The sequence below is a fragment of the Malassezia pachydermatis genome, assembly GCF_001278385.1.
Source record: "Malassezia pachydermatis strain CBS 1879 chromosome Unknown scaffold4, whole genome shotgun sequence".
Taxonomy (NCBI): domain Eukaryota; kingdom Fungi; phylum Basidiomycota; class Malasseziomycetes; order Malasseziales; family Malasseziaceae; genus Malassezia; species Malassezia pachydermatis.
Window position 1 is genome coordinate 944,858 of NW_017253141.1, and position 18,710 is coordinate 963,567.

The following is an 18,710-nucleotide window of genomic DNA, read 5'->3' on the forward strand; positions in this document are numbered from 1 at the left end:
ACGTTGAGGAGCAGCCTGGCCGTACCCGTTGGGTGGACTACAAGCGTCACGACTACGATGCCTCGCAGCTGGATCCGATCTGGCACTCGTGGGTATCGTTCACGCGCTGCGACCCGCCCAGCCAGGACCCTGTTGCGCAGAGCTTTGAGCGCCCATGGCAAACGGTATGTACACAGTTCCCTGACGCCTTGCAGCCCGCCTATGAGAACTTTACGGGCACGCGTGGTGCGTATCGTCCATACAACACGACCAAGCCGAAGCTGGTATGTATTCGCATGCGACTTACCTGTAGTACTCGTGGGAGCCCAAGATTGCGGCTCGCGAGGGTTAAGTATCGCCCTATGCCTATGCTTTGTCCATAGTTTGACGACATGCATGATATCTACGATGCACTATAGGTTGGCTGGTCGGCTGCATGACCTACCTACCTACCTATGATGATGCCTTGGCCTTCACAGCCTGGTCACGCACCCAGTCGTTCATACCACGACGGCAGCGTGCGATTTCAAACACGTAGAATTGGAAACGCGTCACTGAGGTGAGCCGAGGGAATACGTACAAAAGATCGTGTTGCTCTGTGTATACTCGTCCGAGGCATCGGTACGGATCAGCGTACCAAAGTTGAAGTCGGCGACCTTCTTTTCGTACTTATTAATAAAGTTGCGCCATTTTTCCTTGCCCTGAGGACTCTTCATGGCATCCTCGTCAATCTTGCGGATCTGCTCGTCGTTCTGCGCCAGTTCCGGGAACGTTTCCTCAAAGTCGGCCATGATCTCGTCGTCCAGCCTGCATCATAGTTAGGTAGGGCTTTTGATACGTACTTGGTCAAACGAAGAGCCGACGCCTTCACTTTCTCGAGCAGGTTCCAGTACGTCTGCGCATGCTCAACACAGCGCACAGCAATCTGCTTCTCGATCTCTGGCAGGTTCTGAGCCTGGTTCGGGTCGAATGTGTTCAACGACATGTGTGCCTGTCGTACTAAAGAGAAAGGGCCCTCCAGGCTGCGTACCTGTGATCGCTGTCGCTGTGCCACACACGTGACCTTACCATGCGAGAGGCATGACGCGTGGACGACCTTCGAGCCCTGTCGATGTGTGGCATTGCGCTGGCTGTGCAGGCCGGCGCGTCGGCCACGGCGTTATGGACGACCTTGGTCCAGGAGGTGGCTTGTCGAGGTACGTACCCTGGCTCCTTACACCAGGCCCCGATGCACAGCAGGCATGCACGCAGGGCGGTATTTCACTCTATGCTTCTGTCCTGGGCCTGCGTGGCGAGACGGTGACGAGGCAGCCACTCACGTCGCCTGACAATACGCTTTGGCTTGCATGGAATGGCCAAGTGTTTGAGGCCGACGAAGAAAGCTGGTATGCCAGCGCCGAGAACGATGCTGCGATATTGTTACGTCACATTCAAGCCGTGGCACCCCCGCAGCGTAAAGAGGCCTTGTGCTCCCTTCTCGCGCATATGGATGGGCCCTACGCTTTTGCGTTGGTTGATGTACGTACTCATTGATTAACACCAGTTCCATGAACGTGCCATCTACTTTGGCCGCGATCCTCTTGGTCGTCGCTCCTTGCTGTATGCGCAGCATGAAGGTTCTACCTACGTGTGCTCTGTCGCCAGCGATGCCAGTGTGCAGCAGCATGTACCGTGGGCGGAGGTGGACTGCACTTCGATATGGCGCCTCGGTATGGAGACACGTAGCGATCCCACGGCGCTTTCTCGCGACGTGCGCACACATTACACGACGCGTCTTACGCTCTGTGCGCCTTCCAGCCCGATCCCAACAAGTATATTGCCTGCCTTTGCCGAGATCCTGGAGGAAAGCGTACGTCGTCGTGTTCAGTGTACTCGAGTCTCGTCTTTAGCGACGCCTGGTGCTGCGCGTATCGCCGTGCTGTTTTCCGGTGGGCTGGACTGTACAGTGCTGGCCGCCCTCGCGGCCAAGCATGTACCCCGCGACGAACCTATTGACTTGATCAATGTGGCGTTTGAGAATCCACGTGCGATTGCGGCTGCATGGGCTGCCGCCCCTCCTGGCGCGACGATCGACGAGGATCAGTTTCCTGCCGATCCCTACGCTGTACCTGATCGCATGACGGCGCAGAAAAGTCTCGATGATTTGCAACGTTTATACCCGTCTCGCACTTGGCAGCTTGTGCGAGTCAATGTGCCTTTTGCTGAATACACAGCGCATACCCAGCACATTGAAACGCTGATGTACCCTACGGCTAGCGTGATGGACTTGTCGATTGCTGCTGCCTTGTACTTTGCGTCGCGTGGGCGTGGTGATGTGCATGGCCATATGTACATATCGCCTGCGCGCATCCTACTCTCTGGCCTGGGCGCCGATGAGCTGCTGGCAGGGTACGCACGGCATCGGCAGGCATGGCGACGTGGCGGCGACGTGGCGTTGACCGCGGAATTGCAGATGGATATGGATCGCTTACCTACCCGCAATCTCGGCCGTGATGATCGCGTGTTTTCCTCGCATGCGCGCGAAGCCCGATACCCCTACTTGGCTCGCTCTGTCATGACATACTTGGCCACGCTGCCTGTGCGTGCGAAAGCTGATTTTTCGGAAGACGGCCATGGCGACAAGCAGCTGCTTCGTGCACTTGCTGCACAGCTAGGTCTTGCGCATGCGTCTACGCTGCCGAAACGTGCTATTCAATTTGGCGCACGTAGTGCCAAGATGGATGCACAAGGTGCGCGCCAGAAAGGCCATGCAGCATTGCATCCCCGTTCTTCGTAGTGCGGTAGACCTCCACATCTCCAGCAAGGCCTCCGCCGCTTCTTACCTTGGTTCGTCGACGATGATGATGTGGAGTCTTCGGAGTGCGTCGTCGCGCCTCGCCCGGCCCATGCTGCATCAGCGTGTGTGTGTGCCTGTGCGTACCTTCCAGCAGAGTGCTGTGCCACGTACGAAGACCAATGCTGTAGCGCAGTACGTCGGTCCGTTCCGGATGGCATACTATCGCATCAAGTTGTTTTCACTCTCGTCGTTGGCTGTAGCCTCGATCTTTGCGCCGGTGTTTGTGCTGTGGCCGCACAAAATGGAAATGGCGGCGCGTCTTGGCATTGCTGCTACGACGCTCGGAGCGAGTTCTGTGAGCACTGGTTTGATCTCGTGGATCGGTTCGCCGTACGTCGGCCACATGACGCTGCGCAAGGCAGAACCTGATGCAGCGCCCTTGCACTACATGACGGAGAGCGCCAACGAGCGTCTGCTGGATGATACGCCAAGCGATCCAAGCCGTCATGCTAGTGAGAAATACTACCTGGAAATTGCCACGCTTAGCTGGCACATGCGCTCGCTGAAAACGACAGTGTATGCGCCCTCGCTCCTCCGGCCTACGACGCGTGCCCTAGCTACGTGGGAGTTGCCGGAAATGCCGAACCCTTTGACCATTGAGCACCCGAAGCTGGTGGGCGAACATACCGTCTCCAGCCTGGTCGCAGAGACGGTGGATGTCTCCAGCGGCAAAGTCATTGGCCGCTGGTGGGCCCGCTGGCGCGTCTCGCCAACAGAGAGCGATGAGCCTATGGCCTTTGAGGGCGTGTGTGAGAGCGAAGGCAAGCCTGTACGCTACTTCTATGTAGATGAGGCGCAACTCGGCGACGAGTGGCGCGTATTGGAGTAGACTCGATCCTGCCCAAAAGCGAAGAGTGGAGGCCGACATAGACAGACATTTTCCTTTTTCCTGCATGGTCGAGCATGCAACGACGCGGTCCATGGCCGCGTTAGCGACGTCGCAGCCGTTTGTCGAGGCGCTGCGACGCGATGTGCACATTTTAGTTGATGCATTTGCGTTGACGTGGATGTGGCTCGATAACCAGCCGTCGGACTCGGCTACGTCTACGTCGCCCGTCTCGTTGCGATGGGAGTATGGCGCGATGGCTGTATTTGAGCGTGTATGGGTCCGCAATCACTGGAATCATGTGAATGCCGTGCTGGGACGTGGTCCAGCGACGCGCGCTACGTTTAGCGATATGATCGTGCGTGCGTTTGTCGACGAGTTGGCGCTTGTCGCCGAGCCTGGGATGCGCGATGCGTCGACGATTTTGCATGCCGTCGCTGCGATTTTTGCGTTGTATTTCTGGTCGCAATCGCTACCTCCGTGTGCCGACGATCAGATGGACATCGACAAAGGTATGTATAACGCTACTTACATCGCAGCTGCGTACGATATCCTCCTCCAACTTCCCGAGTGGTCACGACCTGTGCTTGACGGCCCCGTGACTACGCCGCCCCCAGGGATGGCACCCCCCTCAGCGGATGTGTGGTTCGTCACGCAGCAGTTGATTGGGTCGCCGATGACGCCAGGCCTGCTTCGTGTCACACTTGGCCCGATTCGTGTGCCGCGTCTTTTTGCGACGACAGCCCTTATGCCCCGGCATGCGTCGGCGCACACCGTTCGCACGCAAGGCACGGTAGGCTTAGCATCGCCGTTGGTTCCCATGCCAGATCCAGCGCCGCCTCGCGATGCGCGGCAGACGATTGTCGAGACTCTCGGCATCCCCACCTCTTCGCCGCCGCTGTCGGACGGTTTAAGTACCAGGACCGCCGCTGCCCTTGATGCGTTGCGGCAGACGCATGCAAAGCACGCACAAGCCCAGCGGCACATGGACGAGGCTATGGCCTGGGGCCCGGAGCTATGGGACGCCCAGCGGCCCTCCTCGACTGTGTCGCATTTGCTAGAGTACTTACGTCATGTGGACACCTAGTTATTTGCCGATACAAAACCGCGCAAAGATCGTACCTAGCACATCCTCTGTCGTCACGACCTGCCCTGTGACGGCGCCAACGTGCTGCGCTGCACGACGCAGTTCTTCTGCCGCTACAACGAGATCAGGTCCGGTTTGCATGGCCAGGAAGGTATCGAGACACGCTACGACCTGCAGTAAGCAATGCCGATGACGCGCTTGCGTGACGAGCGGCGTAGTGCTTGCGTCCTGGGCATACCTTGAAGCCAGCATGGCGCCTACATCGTGCACGACCTTGTGCACGCCTTGATCCTGTACGACACTGGTATGCCATACATGGCACGGCACGCCGTGGGTCAATGTAGAAGGCGACGGCACTGGTGGCGATGCGTCTGGCAGGGTATCCATTTTGTTGATCAGCAACAGCACAGGCAGGCCAGGTTTGTGGGCCGACGCGGGGATGCCCCAAGCCGCTACCGTGCTGGTGGGCACAACGTACGATCCGGCCGCCGGGATCTCGTCCATGTCCGCCGGCGTGCATACACGGATCGCCAGGTCTGCTTCGCTTACATATGCTGCGGTCAGAGCAAAAACGACGAACCTTGCGTACGCGCGATGCCAATCTGCTCGACAGGATCGTTAGTATCGTCGCGGAGGCCGGCTGTATCGGCCCAAGTGACTTTGTAGCCATGCAGTTCCATCTGTACTTCAATCACATCGCGCGTCGTGCCAGGGTGCGATGTGACAATCGCCGCTTCCCGTTGGACCAGCCGATTGAGGAGCGAGGATTTGCCGACGTTCGTTCGGCCATACAACGCAATGCGAACACCTTGCATGACTGCCTCAGCATACGAGCGACATGGCGACGGCATATCCAACTGCAGCTCGTGGGCTAGGTACGTACGTATTTCACGCACATGACGATGTACGTCGTCCCATAGCTGCATATCGATATCGTCTTCGTCGGCGAAATCAAGCAAGGCTTCCAGTTGCGCCATGCAGTCCAGTAGCCTCGAACGTAGAGTGTGGTACATCTGGGCCTGCCGTCCATGCCCCGCCCGCTGTGCGAGACGGCGTTGTTCGCTCGTTTCGGCCCGAAGCAATGCGTCAAGCGCTTCACAAGCCGTCAAGTCCATACGGCCATGCTCAAACGCACGCCGCGTAAACTCACCAGGCTCGGCTGGCCGTAAATCCGGCCACGAACGCGCGTGAGCGAGATCATTGAGGGCACTGAGCACGTCACGCACCACAGCAGGGCTGCCATGCAGTTGCAATTCCAGCACAGCATCGCCGGTAAATGACCGCGAAGGTGGGAAATACAGGACTAACGCGTCGTCCAGGACGTCGTTGGACAGTGGATGGTACAGTGTTTGCCGCACAGCACGGCGAGCAGGTGGTACAGCCGTTCGTCTGCACAGAGCCTCGTAAATCGGCAACGTGTGCTCCCTGTGATTAGCTGGTATTTGACGTACCCAGCAATGCGCACGATGGCGATGGCACTGGGCGTCGCGCCACTGGATAAAGCATAGATGGTAGGTGGTCGTGCAGCCTCCGTCATCATCCTTGGTAGTACTGACGACACCGTCCGACGGCATGGCAGCGCTACGCGTCTGGAGCCATAACGTCCAAGGCCCTGCCACGCCGAGGCCAGTCGTGCATAGACCATGACGAAGATGTGGAGGTGAATAGGACGCGACACAAAAGGCCACGCCCGTCGGCGGCGCGCGCTGGATTCGTGACGCGCCAGCATGCGATGACCGCGGAGAAGAAACGTGACGCTTTGGCGCACATTGCACGTACACTGCAATCTGATCCTTCTGCCGAAGAGCTAGCCTGTCACCAACCCATGCTGGCGAATGTCAAGCAGGCCCTGGATAGCAAAAAACGCGTCTCCCTTCCGTCGTCGGAGGGGCGTCCACGTGGTCTGCCCTTGTGGATCGTGGCCAAAGCGCTCAAAAGTGCATGGCATGCGGATGGGTCATGGCCCGTCGTTGGCTACGACGAAGCGGAGCGGCATCGACATACATGCGATTCACGCTATTGCATCTTACCCACTCTGCACATCTCAATGCATCGACATGTTGATGTCGTGCACAATGCTGCCTACGAAGAAGGGAAGCGGCAGCGTACGATATTGCCGTGCCAGCCACGACCGCCAGAGACATGGCATGTCGAGCCCGACGCCGATACCATTGCACGTGCGTACGAGGCACGGCAATCATAGTTTCTTTCTATTTGTACATCCTATCTTGATCCAGGCGTGCTGGGACGTGACGAGCTTTCACTCATGGTGCTGCGCTTCGTCGCGCGGCTAATGAAACTGCGTTTCTCTGCCTTCATTTTCTCTGAGATCTTGTTAGACGCGCCTGCGACCAAATCGCGAATCATGCCATTAAAGACTTCGCTATCGGAGGCAAAAGCCTCGCGTATAGTCAAATGGTATTGCAAAGCCTCCCCTAACTGGGTAGAGAGGACCTGCATCTCTTTCACAAGCTCACGAAGCTCCGGCAGCGTTTGCAATTTGATATCGTCCTCGGAGAGCTGTAACACGGCTTCAATGCGGTGCATGGGTACGTGAGGCTCTGTGAGGCCCAATTCACGACGACGTCGATCGCCCCATGACTCGTGTTGCGTGACGGGCGGCGTGCGTGTCTCATCAGAGGTCGAGGTACTGCCTTCTGCTGAGGGAGTAGGCTGTGCTTCCTTCGCCGATGGCGTGAGTTTCAGCTCCAGGGGCGGCAATGTTTCTTTTGACGCCCACCCTGACCCATGCACTTCGTCCAAATTGATAGGGACGCCCAGAGATATCAGGTACTGTCGTCGCGTATGAGATCGACGCCAATCCAAGGGCGCACTTGAAATATGATCCACTTGAAGCTCTCGAAGAAGGGAGCGACTATCGGTTAGCCCATGCTTCACGTACCTAGCCTCTGTGACAAGGATTTGCGAAAGACCCTCAACTTGGCGCATACCTTCCATCACGACATTGTCTTCCACAGGAGCTTCTACCGGCGCCTTCAGATCAACAAAGTCCATAGGTAGAAGCGCACGCAAACCCTTTCGCATATCTAGATCGTTTGGGTCGGGATGGATTGAAAGGCACGATAGTGTTTCGACACTCAGCGCCTCCGACGTCATGGTAGGCGCTGACGGCGTGGCCGGTGAATCGTCTTCGTTCACGGCCTCAGCTGCGTCCTCGCCTTCCTCAAAATCACCAAAGTCATCATCAAAGTCATCACCTGTGGCAGCAGGCACATCCTCTACCTCTTCAGGAAGCGGCGACGCATACTCGTCAGGCGACGCACTCTCCGACATTCTGCGGGGCAACAGAGCGACGACGCAGGCCCAGGGGGGCCAGCGTCTATGTGGAGGTGTGTATCTATACTTTGGCTACGACTGTCCGACGCGCCGCAAGCCTGGCGGCAGTCGATCGTTGCGTTTCCAGAACTGGACCAGCGTCTCGGCAGTGGAATACGGCATATCCTGCTTGGTGAGTTACTTGTATGCATACCTCCTGGACACAGTGGCCCGCATGGGGACTCACTACGAGTTGGTACTTGCCTTGCATTTGGCCAATCATCAGGGGTTGGTCGAGATTGTCAGTCTCGGCCAGAATTAGAAGTCGAGCGGCACGGCAGGACAAGAAGCGCGACGATAGGTCTGTAAACCATCCATGCCAAAATGGCTCCGTAGCGATTAAATCGGCATTCCAGCGCCATGGAAATGCACTGTGCCCACGTACCTCATGCACAAGAGAGGGAACACTGCGTCGTGCACTGTCCGCATTATGAATGGTGCGTGAGCGTACATGCCATTGAATAGCAGATTCAAGCGTAGAAAAACCTTCCGGTCGTTGTCGCACCAGCACGCCCATATCAGGCAAGAGTCGTAATGATGTGCCTTCTACAATATCAATCATCACCACACCATTCACATGCACATCAAGATGGCTCTCAAGTGCATGGGCTGCATCGACCACGATCGCACCGCCCATAGAATGCCCGACTAAAATGAAGGCAGGCCGGGTGGCTTCCTCAGGGAACATGGTTAGCAGAACCGTGACCAAGTCACGCGAAAGCGCTTCGCGTGACATGTCACGCACGATGTCTGACGGAAACTTCGATCGACCATGTCCACGGCAGTCGTAAGCCAGTATACCTACTGATCCTTGCGTCAACTCAGTGATATGGCGGGCCATGAGGGCATACGATAACGCGCCGAAGCCAGCGCCATGGTGGCACACAAACACGGTCTTGTCATGCGATAAGCCACCTTTGGGCGGTGTATAGTAGGCTCGTACCGTAGCCGTCTTTGTATGTTCAACGTCAGAGGTGGGGGTGCAAGGGATATCTAGTTCCAACGCCATAGCGAAACAATCATCGGACTTGAGGGGAGAGAAGGCCGCAGGAGCCTTGGCAGGCGGTACCATAGGTAATGGGCCTCTTGAAGGAAGATCGCCTAAACCATCTGTTTCCTCCTCCGAGGAGGAGTCGGACGAACGAGTTCGAGAAAGTGACGCGGCTTGGCCGCGTAACAACGCTGTGCGTCGTAAATCTCCGCCTGGCATGGACGATAGATAGGTGGAGGGTACGTGGCTCGAGCCACCTGTTCCCATAAAATACATCTGTCATTATTGGCCCACTAAGCGGCGCTCTATATATGCCGAAGGGGGGATAGGCCCAAAGTGTACAAACAAAACACAACTCGTTGACCACATCGCCGCCTACGGAGCCAAATGTAGCGGCAAAAAGTCCTATGTATACACTCTCACTCATGCCCACCACCCAAGGGCCAGCCCGCCTGATCTACATCCACTCGCGGACCAGCCCACTTGTTGCAGCACATTGATCAGCGCCATAACCTTGTTCGGGTACCATCCAAACAAGTAGCGAGAAATGGACATTTGCCGAAGTCCTGTAGCAGGCTCCAACGTCAGGCAGTAGCTGGGTGGAATGCTCGCTAGGAATGTCCCAAACGCAAAACACAGCAAACTATGGTGGAGATTCAGCCCAAGGTCCCAGCTCAGAAAGACAGTGGTAATCCATGTTGATTGTGCCTGACGCCCAGAGCATACCCAAATACATGGCGTCGGCCCATGTCATTGGCTTTCTGTCTATGTCTGTCTTTCGCTCGATAGCCTCTATCTCTACGCCCAGATGCTGTCCCATCCAGTCTTCTATATGTAGAAGGAAACCAAATAGTCCGTAGTAGGCATGATCGTATTTAAGATGGTCTGGTAGAAAGGGCTCAACGGTCACTTTTGGCTTCGCCTCCGGTCCATTTTCTAGGTCGATTTTATTCATAGTTTCTTCTTCCATGCTGCGCAAGGGAAAGAATCACGATCTATACGAAATGGTAGGCAACGTCCGCACTGTCATGCTGTCTCTATCGTAGCAAATAGACGGCCATGGCCATTGCAGAGCCAATCATGACCTTGATTGATACGCTATCGTAGCGCTTAGGCCTCCGAATTTTTGTTTATCAAACAGGGAGATTTCGCACCTCCATCTTTCCAGCCGGCAATTCTTGGCATCGACGCATGTGGTTGATCAACGCAAAACTTCGAGGCAACGATGGATTATGGGCCATACAAATCGTAAATGAAAAGGTCGCAGCCATTCTTCCCATGGCTGAGGCAACCACTGACGGTGATACGTACGACTGTGAAGGGCGATTGGTCTGTCCGTCGTATGTTGAGAACCACATTCATCTCGACTTTGCCAACACAGCCGATGTACCGCGACCCAATGTATCTGGTACCTTATTTGAGGCTATTGATATCTGGGCGGATCGAAAAGCAGCGGGCCTGAACAATAGCGACGACATTTATAAAAATGCGTTGCAGGCTGCTCGGTCGGCTGCCTCCTATGGTGTGGGCTTTATTCGGACGCATGTCGACATCACAGATCCTGATTTGATTGCATTGAAGGCCGTGCTACAGCTAAAAAACGATGTGAAAGACTGGATCGAAATACAGATTGTGGCATTCCCGCAAAATGGGATTATTGCCTTCCCGCAAGGCAAAGTGCTTATGGAAGAGGCTATGAAGTTGGGAGCTGACGTCGTTGGTGGAATTCCTCATCTTGAGCCAACACGTGAAGACGGGGTCGAATCTGTGCGCTTCCTCTTCGAGCTCGCTGAAAAGTACAATGCGCTGGTGGATGTACACTGTGACGAAATTGACGATGAGCACTCGCGCTTCATTGAAGTGATGGCAGCAGAGACATCCAAGCGGCACATGCAAGGCAGAGTCACGGCAAGTCATGTAGTGGCAATGTCGTACTACAATCCTGGGTACATGGCACGTCTGCTACCGAAACTTCGAGCTGCGGGCATTGGCTTTGCTATTTGTCCCAACGAAAACTTGCAGCTTCAGGGCCGTGGGCAAAGTGCGCCTATCCCTCGTGGTGTTGCACCTGTGAAGACACTCACAGAATGGGGCTTCTCTGTGGCCTTTTGCCAGGACTCGATTGAGGATCCTTGGTACCCTATGGGCTCCGGCAATCCACTTCGTAATTTGGATGCAGGTCTGCATGTGGGACATATGCTCACATCGGAGTACATTCATCGATGTTTGGACTTTATTACGGTGAACCCAGCTCGGAATATGGGCCTCGAATCTCGCTACGGAGTGAAACAGGGCTATCCAGCTACCCTTCTCGTGCTGGATGCACGAAGCGAGAAAGAAGTGCTAAAGGTACATGCCCCTGTCTTGCTGAGTATGCACAATGGGCGGACTGTCTTCACACGCGAGCCCGCTGTAACGACCTGGGCCATGTAATTCCATAAACATAGGAAAAAGAAAGAAGAAAATAAATACGTTTGATTCGTTAATAAATATGCATAGAGACTCTACAGGAAGATGGCCAAAGCACCGATGGTGCCAGCCAGCGTAGCACTGAGGATCAGGACAGACGAAGGGATCGACTTGGACGACGAGCTTGTCGCTGTGCTAGCCACGGCAGCACCGCTTTTTAACGATGCACCCGGCGCACTCTCGCCGGCACTGTGGATCGTGCCTACACCACCGTTGTACGACTGGTTGGGGTTGGTGGCAGAGACAGTCGGCTCACCACGGCATGTGGCGTCTATACGTAAGTTCAGGCAGTCTTCATGATACATACCACCGCTGCACAATCCCGATTGTGCACCAGTGTTTCCTTGCGACGCGCCGGAGGCCACAGCAGAGCCGCCCTGACCGACGCCCGACATCACAGTGCTGACAGCGCCTAGAGAGTAAGTGAACGTCGTCGAGATTTACATACCGCCGCCAAATTTCGTCACATCACCAAATACAGAGGCCGCACCTTGGCCGACCGCGTTGCTTACGTCGGCGGCAACGACGACCGACACAAGAAGGAGCAGGACAGTGGCAAATCGCTTCATTTTAGAGAGGCAATAAGGAGAGCGTCTAAGCTTCCAGAACGCGATGTTATAATTGGATGATATAATCACACAGCCACGGCCCAAGGGCCGAACAGACCCAAAGTGTAGGGAGAAGCGTCCGAGACATGCGGATACACGAGTGCCAAGCCACTGAGGCATGGCAAAGGCGGCGCAAGATAGTGCGTTTGATATTTAGGATTGGGTGCTATGGTACGCCATAGGCAAATAGCGACATGGTCAGGCCGGGCCGGTCAGGGTCCTTCTTCATTATTGTAGGCTTTTCACCAGGCAAGCGAGCGCCCATAGCGTAGAACACTGGAAAGAAGTGTTCCCAATCTGGCGCAGCAAGCGGAGCTTCTGGGCGTTTATGGTAGTCCAGCAAGGCGGTTTCGTTATGTGTCCGAACAGCATCCGTGATATAGTTGTCAAACGACTCTGTCCAAGGTGCAGCACCTGAGAGTGTGTTTAAAGCACGTAGGTTGTGCACGATATTGCCCGAAGCTAAGATAAGAACGTTGTCTTCACGCAAAGGTGCTAGGGCTCTACCGATGTCCATATGTTCTGCCGGACTGCGCATCGCATCTAAGCTGACTTGCACCACAGGAATATCGGCTTTTGGGTACATATGCACAAGGATGGACCACGTACCATGATCAAGACCCCAAGTGCTGTCAAGTTTCGCGTTGAATGGCTTTAACATGTTGGTAATCTTGGACGCCAGCGCCGGCTCACCAGGGGCTGGATACTGCATGTCATATAGAGCCTGGGGGAAGTTGCCAAAGTCGTGAATGGTCTCTGGCTTTTCATTCGACATAATACGCACCCCGTGTGTGTACCAGTGAGCTGAAATCGCGACAATAGCTTTCGGTGCGGGATATTTCTGACCCAGCTGGGCCCAGGCGCGAGTCGACCCAGATTCTTGGATGGCATTCATGGGTGAGCCATGCCCAATAAAGATCGCAGGTGCTTTGGTCATATCGCTAGCAGGAATGTGATAAGATGTGTACCAGATAGAAAGGAGGATGCCAACGACAACTGCTACATTCAGCGAGAGAGAAAAGGGCATGCAAAGGGAAAGAGAGGCCGCATGACCCCCACATTCTTATTATCAATCAAAGTATATCACGGCAAATCCACTCTCCACATCGACCTGGCAAAACCAAATCCTACAACGTTGCATATCATGATACCTAGCTATTTAGTGGCCTACAATTGGCTTCGGTTGGTACGGCTCCTCCAAGTACTGGATTTCCTCTTCGGTAAGCTGAACCTTGACGGCCTTCACCGCCTCATCGATGCGTTCCTTCTTGTTGAGACCAACGATAGGGCAAGCGCCCTTCTTCAGACTCCAAGCGATAGCAATCTGCGCCATAGACACACCCTTCTTCTGCGCCAGTGACTGAACGCGATCGACAATGACATGATCCGCCTCTGTCTCCCTAGACCGAATTAGCGACTTGAGAACCAAGTCTGTCTCGTCACGTTTCGACGAACGATCGTCCCAAGGCCTGGTAAGGACACCGCGAGCCACAGGAGACCATGGGATAATGCTCACACCGGCCTCCTCGCAGTACGGGATCATCTCCCTCTCTTCCTCACGGTACAGTAAGTTGTAGTAGTTCTGCATTGAAATGAACTTGTGCCAGCCGTTCTTTTCCGCAATGTTCTGCAGTTTTTGGAACTCCCATGCGGCCATAGAGCTAGCACCGATATAACGCACCCAGCCCTTTTCGATCACATCATTAAGGGCACGCATAATCTCTTCCGCCGGTGTCTCACGGTCCAAGCGGTGGATTTGCAGGACATCAATATACGTGCCGAGACGCTCGACACTCGCTTCGACAGCATCAAAAATGTGCTTGCGCGAGAGACCTACACGATTCACTAGCTCACCATCGTTCTTGCTCAGCTTCGAGATAGGTGGCAGCGATCCGTCATCTGTCACACCAAAGTAGCACTTGCTCAAGATCACGACACGGCTGCGCGGGATATTGAACTTCTTCAGCGCCTTGCCCACAATCTCTTCTGACTTTCCCATGCTGTACACATCGGCAGTATCCCAGGTATTGATGCCTTTCTTATACGCATGCTCGAGCATTGCCAGAGACTCGTCTTCGTCCAGCACCCAGCCGAACCAGTCGGACGTGCCATACGACATGCACCCTAGAATGATACGTGAGACTTTGAGACCCGAGTGACCGAGACTGTATTGTTAGATAAAGCGACGAATGAGTACGTACTTGACGTATTCCATGATGAGTTTGAAAGAGAGGTGTGGCACAGGTACACACACACCCCTTTTATGGGGACGCACGTGCCTTTTGGCGTCACATGAAAATGCGGTAAAACTACTGATACTCTACGATAGGCTTGGGCGAGTACGGCTCCTCCAGGTAGGCCACCTCCTCGTCCGTGAGCGAGACTTTCAGGGCAGCTACAGCCTCATCAATGCGTTCCTTCTTGTTGAGACCAAGGATGGGCGTAATGCCCTTCTTGCTCAAGGACCATGCCAGCGCTACCTGAGCCATAGAAACACCCTTCTTCTTAGCAAGCTCTTGCACGCGGTCCACAATCTTCTTATCGCCGTTGTTCTCTGTAGAGCCCATCACCACAGAAATGTATGGGTCCGTCTGAATACGCTCTGTCGACTTGTCGTCCCATGGGCGTGCCAGAAGGCCAGCTGCGAGAGAATACCAAGGCGTGAGACCCACGCCTGTGTCACGGCAGTACGGGATCATTTCACGCTCCTGCTCACGGTACAGCAGGTTGTACAAGTTCTGCATGTTAATGAACTTGTGCCATCCATGCTTGTCTGCAATGTTCTGTAGCTGCTGGAACTCCCAGGCAGCCATCGAACTAGCACCAATGTAGCGGACCCAGCCCTTTTCGACAACGTCATTCAGAGCACGCATAATTTCCTCCTTCGGCGTCTCCTTGTCCAGACGATGGATCTGAAGCACATCAATATATGTGCCCAGACGCTTGACACTTGCCTCGACTGCGTCAAAGATGTGCTTACGAGAAAGACCCATGCCATTCACCGGGGCCTCCATCATACCGTGCAAGAGATTGTTTGGGTCCTCGTTCTTGGCAGGTTCGTCTTTCACGCCAAAGTAACACTTGGTCATGATTACAACACGGTTACGGGGGATCTTGTACTTAACAAGAGCCTTGCCTACAATTTCCTCCGACTTTCCATCACTATACACATCTGCTGTGTCCCATGTGTTGATGCCGCTTTGGTAGGCGTGATGAAGAATCTCCAAAGCCTCATCCTCTTCCAAGACCCACTTCATCCAATCCTTGGAACCAAAGGACATGCATCCCAAAATAACTTTGGATACTTTTAGACCAGAACGACCGAGACTACACGTCAGATCTTGATCATACATACGTTACGTATTCCATTATGGTAGCAATAAGGAAGTGGCAAAATTTAGGCGTAATCAACCCTACTTTTCGATCACTCAAAAAGCGCCAGCGCATGACGCACGAGCCAAATCTTAGCTTCTTGAGCATAGCTCTTTTTCACCCGTGAATTTTCCAAGACCTTCTTACTTAGCATACGAAAAGAGCCTATGGTACGAGAGAAATGTTAAACATACATATAAGAAGTCTTAGCATTTACAAGTACTGATGCATGAAAGTCACACCATTATGATGGCGTTCGCCATTTTGTTAGTAAGCTACAATGACTCTCTGTACTCATAGAGCTAGGTGATCATTATCTCTCTTGTTTGCACAAAGAGAGGATATGTATGGCACCATCAAATGCGCATTAGCAGTGAGTTAGTGATAGTTAGTGATAGTGCTGAGGGTATGACGTGACGTGACGTTGGACAGTAGCAGGTCATGACGTGCTTTCCACAGATGTGGAGGGAGAGCGCCATACGAGTGACGTGCGCAAGGCTCTACCGCACGAGCCATGCAACGAACAGCACGACATTGAGATATCCGCCCCGCCACCATGCAAAGGCATAAATACCGAGCACTTCAGAGGCCGGATTCTTACCATCATCATGGCACCAGTACCTGAAGTGGAACTGTTCGTTCCTGTGAACGCGATCAAGCAGAAGACGCTCTCCAAGCCTGTGGTAGCCAAGACTGGCTCGATTGTATGGAAGACGCCCAAGGCCAGTGGTTTGCTGGATCAGCTCTATCCGTCTGAGGAGCTGACGCCTGCTATTGGTCGTCTGTATCCTACACTGCAATTGAGTGAGCTATTGGAGCATGAAGCTGCCGACGAATTGATTCGCGACCTGGCCATTATTATCTCCCGACGTGGTGTGGTCATTTTCAAGTCCCAAGACATTAGCCCTGAGCAGCAGAAGTTCTTGACCAACCGATTGGGCCAGTTGACGGGCAAGCCCTCAACATCAGGATTGCATGTGCACCCTGTCTACAACGCGGAGCGTACTAGCAACAACCCCATTGACGAGAAGGGGACGCGCAATCAAGACAACGAAATTAGTGTGATCAACAGTGACTTGTTCCAGTCGCTGGAGGTGTTTGAGCACTCTGATGCCGACGAGTGGCATAGTGATATTGCCTTTGAGCCTGTGCCGGCAGATTATACGTCGCTCAAGGTGCATACGCTTCCATCCACAGGGGGCGATACACTTTGGTCCAGTGGGTACGAACTGTACGACCGCCTGTCGCCTGCCTTCCGAACGCTTGCCGAGAGCTTAGAAGCCCGCTTCCATCCACCCGAGTTCATTCAGGCTGCACGAAAACAGGACTTTGGCATCTACCCTGGCCCTCGAGGCGCGGCAGAGAATGTGAATACGCATCTCACGGCGGACCATCCGGTGGTGCGAACCAACCCTGTGACGGGGTGGAAGACGCTATTTGGGGCTGGTCAGCACTTTAGTCGCTTCAAGGGGCTAAGCACGACCGAGAACCGGTTCCTTCGCGACTACTTCCACCAGCACATTGCACAGACACATACAGCGCAGGTTCGTCATCGCTGGGAGAAAAACGACCTGGCCATCTGGGACAACCGATCTACCTACCATGCGGCTACGCCTGACTACTTCAGCCTAGGTTCCCGATCCGGTGTGCGAGCCGTTTCTTGCGGTGAAACGCCGTATTTGGACCCCGCCAGTGTGTCACGCAAAGCCGAGCTTGGGTCGAAGTTGATTTGATGTGTAGTCAGCATGTAAAATGTGCAATGTAACATAAATAATTAAGACGTGTGCACTCACTCCACACGAGATAAGGGCATGAAAGCACGCAAGTGGTAAGAGGGGCCATTCCCCCACCACCATGGCGAAAGCGGGTCTACGGCGACTGAAGCTGGATGCAGACGCAATGCCACGGATTGTCTTGGAGGAGAGCATGCAGGCTCACCTTGTCCTTCTCCGGGCCTTTCAGGAGCTGCGATCGCGCGTAACGAAAGGCACAGACGACACACTGCCGCAATATACGCCAGAAGCCGTACCTCCATCTGCCAACGTGAAAGACGATAGTATACAATTTGTTCTTTTCCTGCACAGAGCTCTATTCCGTTTCGAGCGATATGTTTCGGTGATCCTAGCACCTCTATATACGCAGGCGCCGCTACGTTTTTCCCAATTGGCTAAAGCAAATGGCCCTGATACCGGTTTGTTACCTCCGCATATGCTGCCCCCGCTGGACGTGGCTTTCCTTTGGCGTATGTATAGGACCACTAACTCTAGATTCGTACAAGCTCCATCCTCAGCGCTTCTACGAAGATACCTTCCGTGACTCGAACTCGAAACGTGCTGGCCATTACCCCATTTCCGCTCCATGCATTGGTCCAGTCGCTGAATGCGCAGTACCATCTAGAAGCGCCTGATGCGGCTGCATTCTGGGAAGCTACTACAATGCTTCCTTTTGACCCCCTTTGCATAGAGCGTCACGAGACTAACGCCCTGGATATGGCATGTCCCTTTTGCCATGTGCCCCACTCGGTACCATGGACGTCGATCGTGTCACCATCGTGGACGACCAAGTGCTCGTCATGCATGAAAACATGGGGTGTCTCAGAACTGCTTGGTTTCCGACTGGTCAGCGATCTCGAGAAATGGGCGGATGGTGGAGACGATCGTACTGGATTCCGACTGCGCGGCGGTGTCTTATCAGCCAAGGATTCCCGCTATTTCTTACATGACCCTTTTGAGCCTGTCCTTCGGCGTGTCCTTCTTCATCGGAGGACATCCCAGGCAGATATGGAAAGCATGAAGCAAGGTACATTGGTCTCCTCAGACAAGTACGGACAGATTACCATGGGCGTCATGGCACCACAAGACATGGGCCACATGTTTGGCTAGAGCTTGGACGCGATAGAGGCGTATTTCTTCGATACGGTGAAGAAAACACTCAAGCCATTGATCAATGGGCATACCAGAGACGAGCTTCTTCGCCGCGTCGCGTTGATGTTCTATTTTTATCGACATTGCCACCCCTTGAGTGGGGCGAGTTTGGATCTTGTGGCCACAGCTCAACGTCAGACTCGCTTTATGGATGATGTGCAAAAACTAGGATGGCTTTCTGATCCAGCCACTGCTAACCTGTCACTCTGTCAGACTCGGTACCAGCGCTTTCTCGTCATGCACAGAATCCAGCCGGGTTTGCTAGCACCTACGTTAGACATT

General features: G+C 54.2%; 15 protein-coding genes across 15 annotated transcripts; 7 read left to right on the top strand and 8 right to left on the bottom strand.

Annotated features, from left to right (window-relative positions):
• Positions 1–432: 432 nt before the first annotated feature.
• On the bottom strand, positions 433–964 carry Malapachy_4217 (hypothetical protein; the record flags this gene model as incomplete). The annotated part of the gene is made up of 3 exons (XM_018138669.1): positions 433–533; positions 560–786; positions 822–964. 3 exons carry the CDS (start codon positions 962–964, stop codon positions 433–435), a joined length of 471 nt encoding a protein of 156 aa, XP_017992090.1.
• A 126-nt stretch (positions 965–1,090) lies between these two features.
• Malapachy_4192 (asparagine synthetase) lies at positions 1,091–2,755 on the top strand (the record flags this gene model as incomplete). Its single annotated transcript, XM_018138647.1, has 3 exons — positions 1,091–1,175; positions 1,202–1,497; positions 1,523–2,755. The coding sequence occupies 3 exons, from the start codon at positions 1,091–1,093 to the stop codon at positions 2,753–2,755; spliced, it is 1,614 nt and encodes a 537-aa protein (XP_017991762.1).
• Positions 2,756–2,816: 61 nt separating this feature from the next.
• On the top strand, positions 2,817–3,644 carry Malapachy_4248 (hypothetical protein; the record flags this gene model as incomplete). The annotated part of the gene is made up of 1 exon (XM_018138699.1): positions 2,817–3,644. The coding sequence occupies one exon, from the start codon at positions 2,817–2,819 to the stop codon at positions 3,642–3,644; it is 828 nt and encodes a 275-aa protein (XP_017991943.1).
• A 64-nt stretch (positions 3,645–3,708) lies between these two features.
• Malapachy_4246 (hypothetical protein) lies at positions 3,709–4,728 on the top strand (the record flags this gene model as incomplete). The annotated part of the gene is made up of 2 exons (XM_018138697.1): positions 3,709–4,153; positions 4,181–4,728. The coding sequence occupies 2 exons, from the start codon at positions 3,709–3,711 to the stop codon at positions 4,726–4,728; spliced, it is 993 nt and encodes a 330-aa protein (XP_017991933.1).
• Malapachy_4226 (mss1p) lies at positions 4,729–6,265 on the bottom strand (the record flags this gene model as incomplete). The annotated part of the gene is made up of 3 exons (XM_018138677.1): positions 4,729–5,282; positions 5,309–6,153; positions 6,180–6,265. The coding sequence occupies 3 exons, from the start codon at positions 6,263–6,265 to the stop codon at positions 4,729–4,731; spliced, it is 1,485 nt and encodes a 494-aa protein (XP_017992047.1).
• Positions 6,266–6,460: 195 nt separating this feature from the next.
• Positions 6,461–6,931, top strand: Malapachy_4254 (hypothetical protein; the record flags this gene model as incomplete). The annotated part of the gene is made up of 1 exon (XM_018138705.1): positions 6,461–6,931. The coding sequence occupies one exon, from the start codon at positions 6,461–6,463 to the stop codon at positions 6,929–6,931; it is 471 nt and encodes a 156-aa protein (XP_017991902.1).
• A 20-nt stretch (positions 6,932–6,951) lies between these two features.
• Positions 6,952–7,845, bottom strand: Malapachy_4269 (hypothetical protein; the record flags this gene model as incomplete). Its single annotated transcript, XM_018138720.1, has 2 exons — positions 6,952–7,603; positions 7,631–7,845. The coding sequence occupies 2 exons, from the start codon at positions 7,843–7,845 to the stop codon at positions 6,952–6,954; spliced, it is 867 nt and encodes a 288-aa protein (XP_017991851.1).
• A 252-nt stretch (positions 7,846–8,097) lies between these two features.
• Malapachy_4219 (protein phosphatase methylesterase) lies at positions 8,098–9,136 on the bottom strand (the record flags this gene model as incomplete). Its single annotated transcript, XM_018138671.1, has 2 exons — positions 8,098–8,190; positions 8,219–9,136. 2 exons carry the CDS (start codon positions 9,134–9,136, stop codon positions 8,098–8,100), a joined length of 1,011 nt encoding a protein of 336 aa, XP_017992086.1.
• Positions 9,137–10,333: 1,197 nt separating this feature from the next.
• Malapachy_4245 (cytosine deaminase) lies at positions 10,334–11,488 on the top strand (the record flags this gene model as incomplete). Its single annotated transcript, XM_018138696.1, has 1 exon — positions 10,334–11,488. The coding sequence occupies one exon, from the start codon at positions 10,334–10,336 to the stop codon at positions 11,486–11,488; it is 1,155 nt and encodes a 384-aa protein (XP_017991934.1).
• Positions 11,489–11,559: 71 nt separating this feature from the next.
• Positions 11,560–12,093, bottom strand: Malapachy_4278 (hypothetical protein; the record flags this gene model as incomplete). The annotated part of the gene is made up of 3 exons (XM_018138729.1): positions 11,560–11,795; positions 11,832–11,936; positions 11,973–12,093. The coding sequence occupies 3 exons, from the start codon at positions 12,091–12,093 to the stop codon at positions 11,560–11,562; spliced, it is 462 nt and encodes a 153-aa protein (XP_017991808.1).
• A 205-nt stretch (positions 12,094–12,298) lies between these two features.
• Positions 12,299–13,069, bottom strand: Malapachy_4273 (family dioxygenase; the record flags this gene model as incomplete). Its single annotated transcript, XM_018138724.1, has 1 exon — positions 12,299–13,069. One exon carries the CDS (start codon positions 13,067–13,069, stop codon positions 12,299–12,301), a length of 771 nt encoding a protein of 256 aa, XP_017991815.1.
• Positions 13,070–13,291: 222 nt separating this feature from the next.
• Malapachy_4230 (aryl-alcohol dehydrogenase) lies at positions 13,292–14,347 on the bottom strand (the record flags this gene model as incomplete). Its single annotated transcript, XM_018138681.1, has 2 exons — positions 13,292–14,297; positions 14,334–14,347. The coding sequence occupies 2 exons, from the start codon at positions 14,345–14,347 to the stop codon at positions 13,292–13,294; spliced, it is 1,020 nt and encodes a 339-aa protein (XP_017991985.1).
• Positions 14,348–14,441: 94 nt separating this feature from the next.
• On the bottom strand, positions 14,442–15,501 carry Malapachy_4229 (hypothetical protein; the record flags this gene model as incomplete). The annotated part of the gene is made up of 2 exons (XM_018138680.1): positions 14,442–15,459; positions 15,488–15,501. 2 exons carry the CDS (start codon positions 15,499–15,501, stop codon positions 14,442–14,444), a joined length of 1,032 nt encoding a protein of 343 aa, XP_017992048.1.
• Positions 15,502–16,112: 611 nt separating this feature from the next.
• Positions 16,113–17,237, top strand: Malapachy_4183 (alpha-ketoglutarate-dependent sulfonate; the record flags this gene model as incomplete). Its single annotated transcript, XM_018138638.1, has 1 exon — positions 16,113–17,237. The coding sequence occupies one exon, from the start codon at positions 16,113–16,115 to the stop codon at positions 17,235–17,237; it is 1,125 nt and encodes a 374-aa protein (XP_017991723.1).
• Positions 17,238–17,358: 121 nt separating this feature from the next.
• Positions 17,359–18,386, top strand: Malapachy_4247 (hypothetical protein; the record flags this gene model as incomplete). The annotated part of the gene is made up of 4 exons (XM_018138698.1): positions 17,359–17,619; positions 17,647–17,746; positions 17,772–17,870; positions 17,902–18,386. The coding sequence occupies 4 exons, from the start codon at positions 17,359–17,361 to the stop codon at positions 18,384–18,386; spliced, it is 945 nt and encodes a 314-aa protein (XP_017991932.1).
• Between the last annotated feature and the right edge of the window lie 324 nt (positions 18,387–18,710).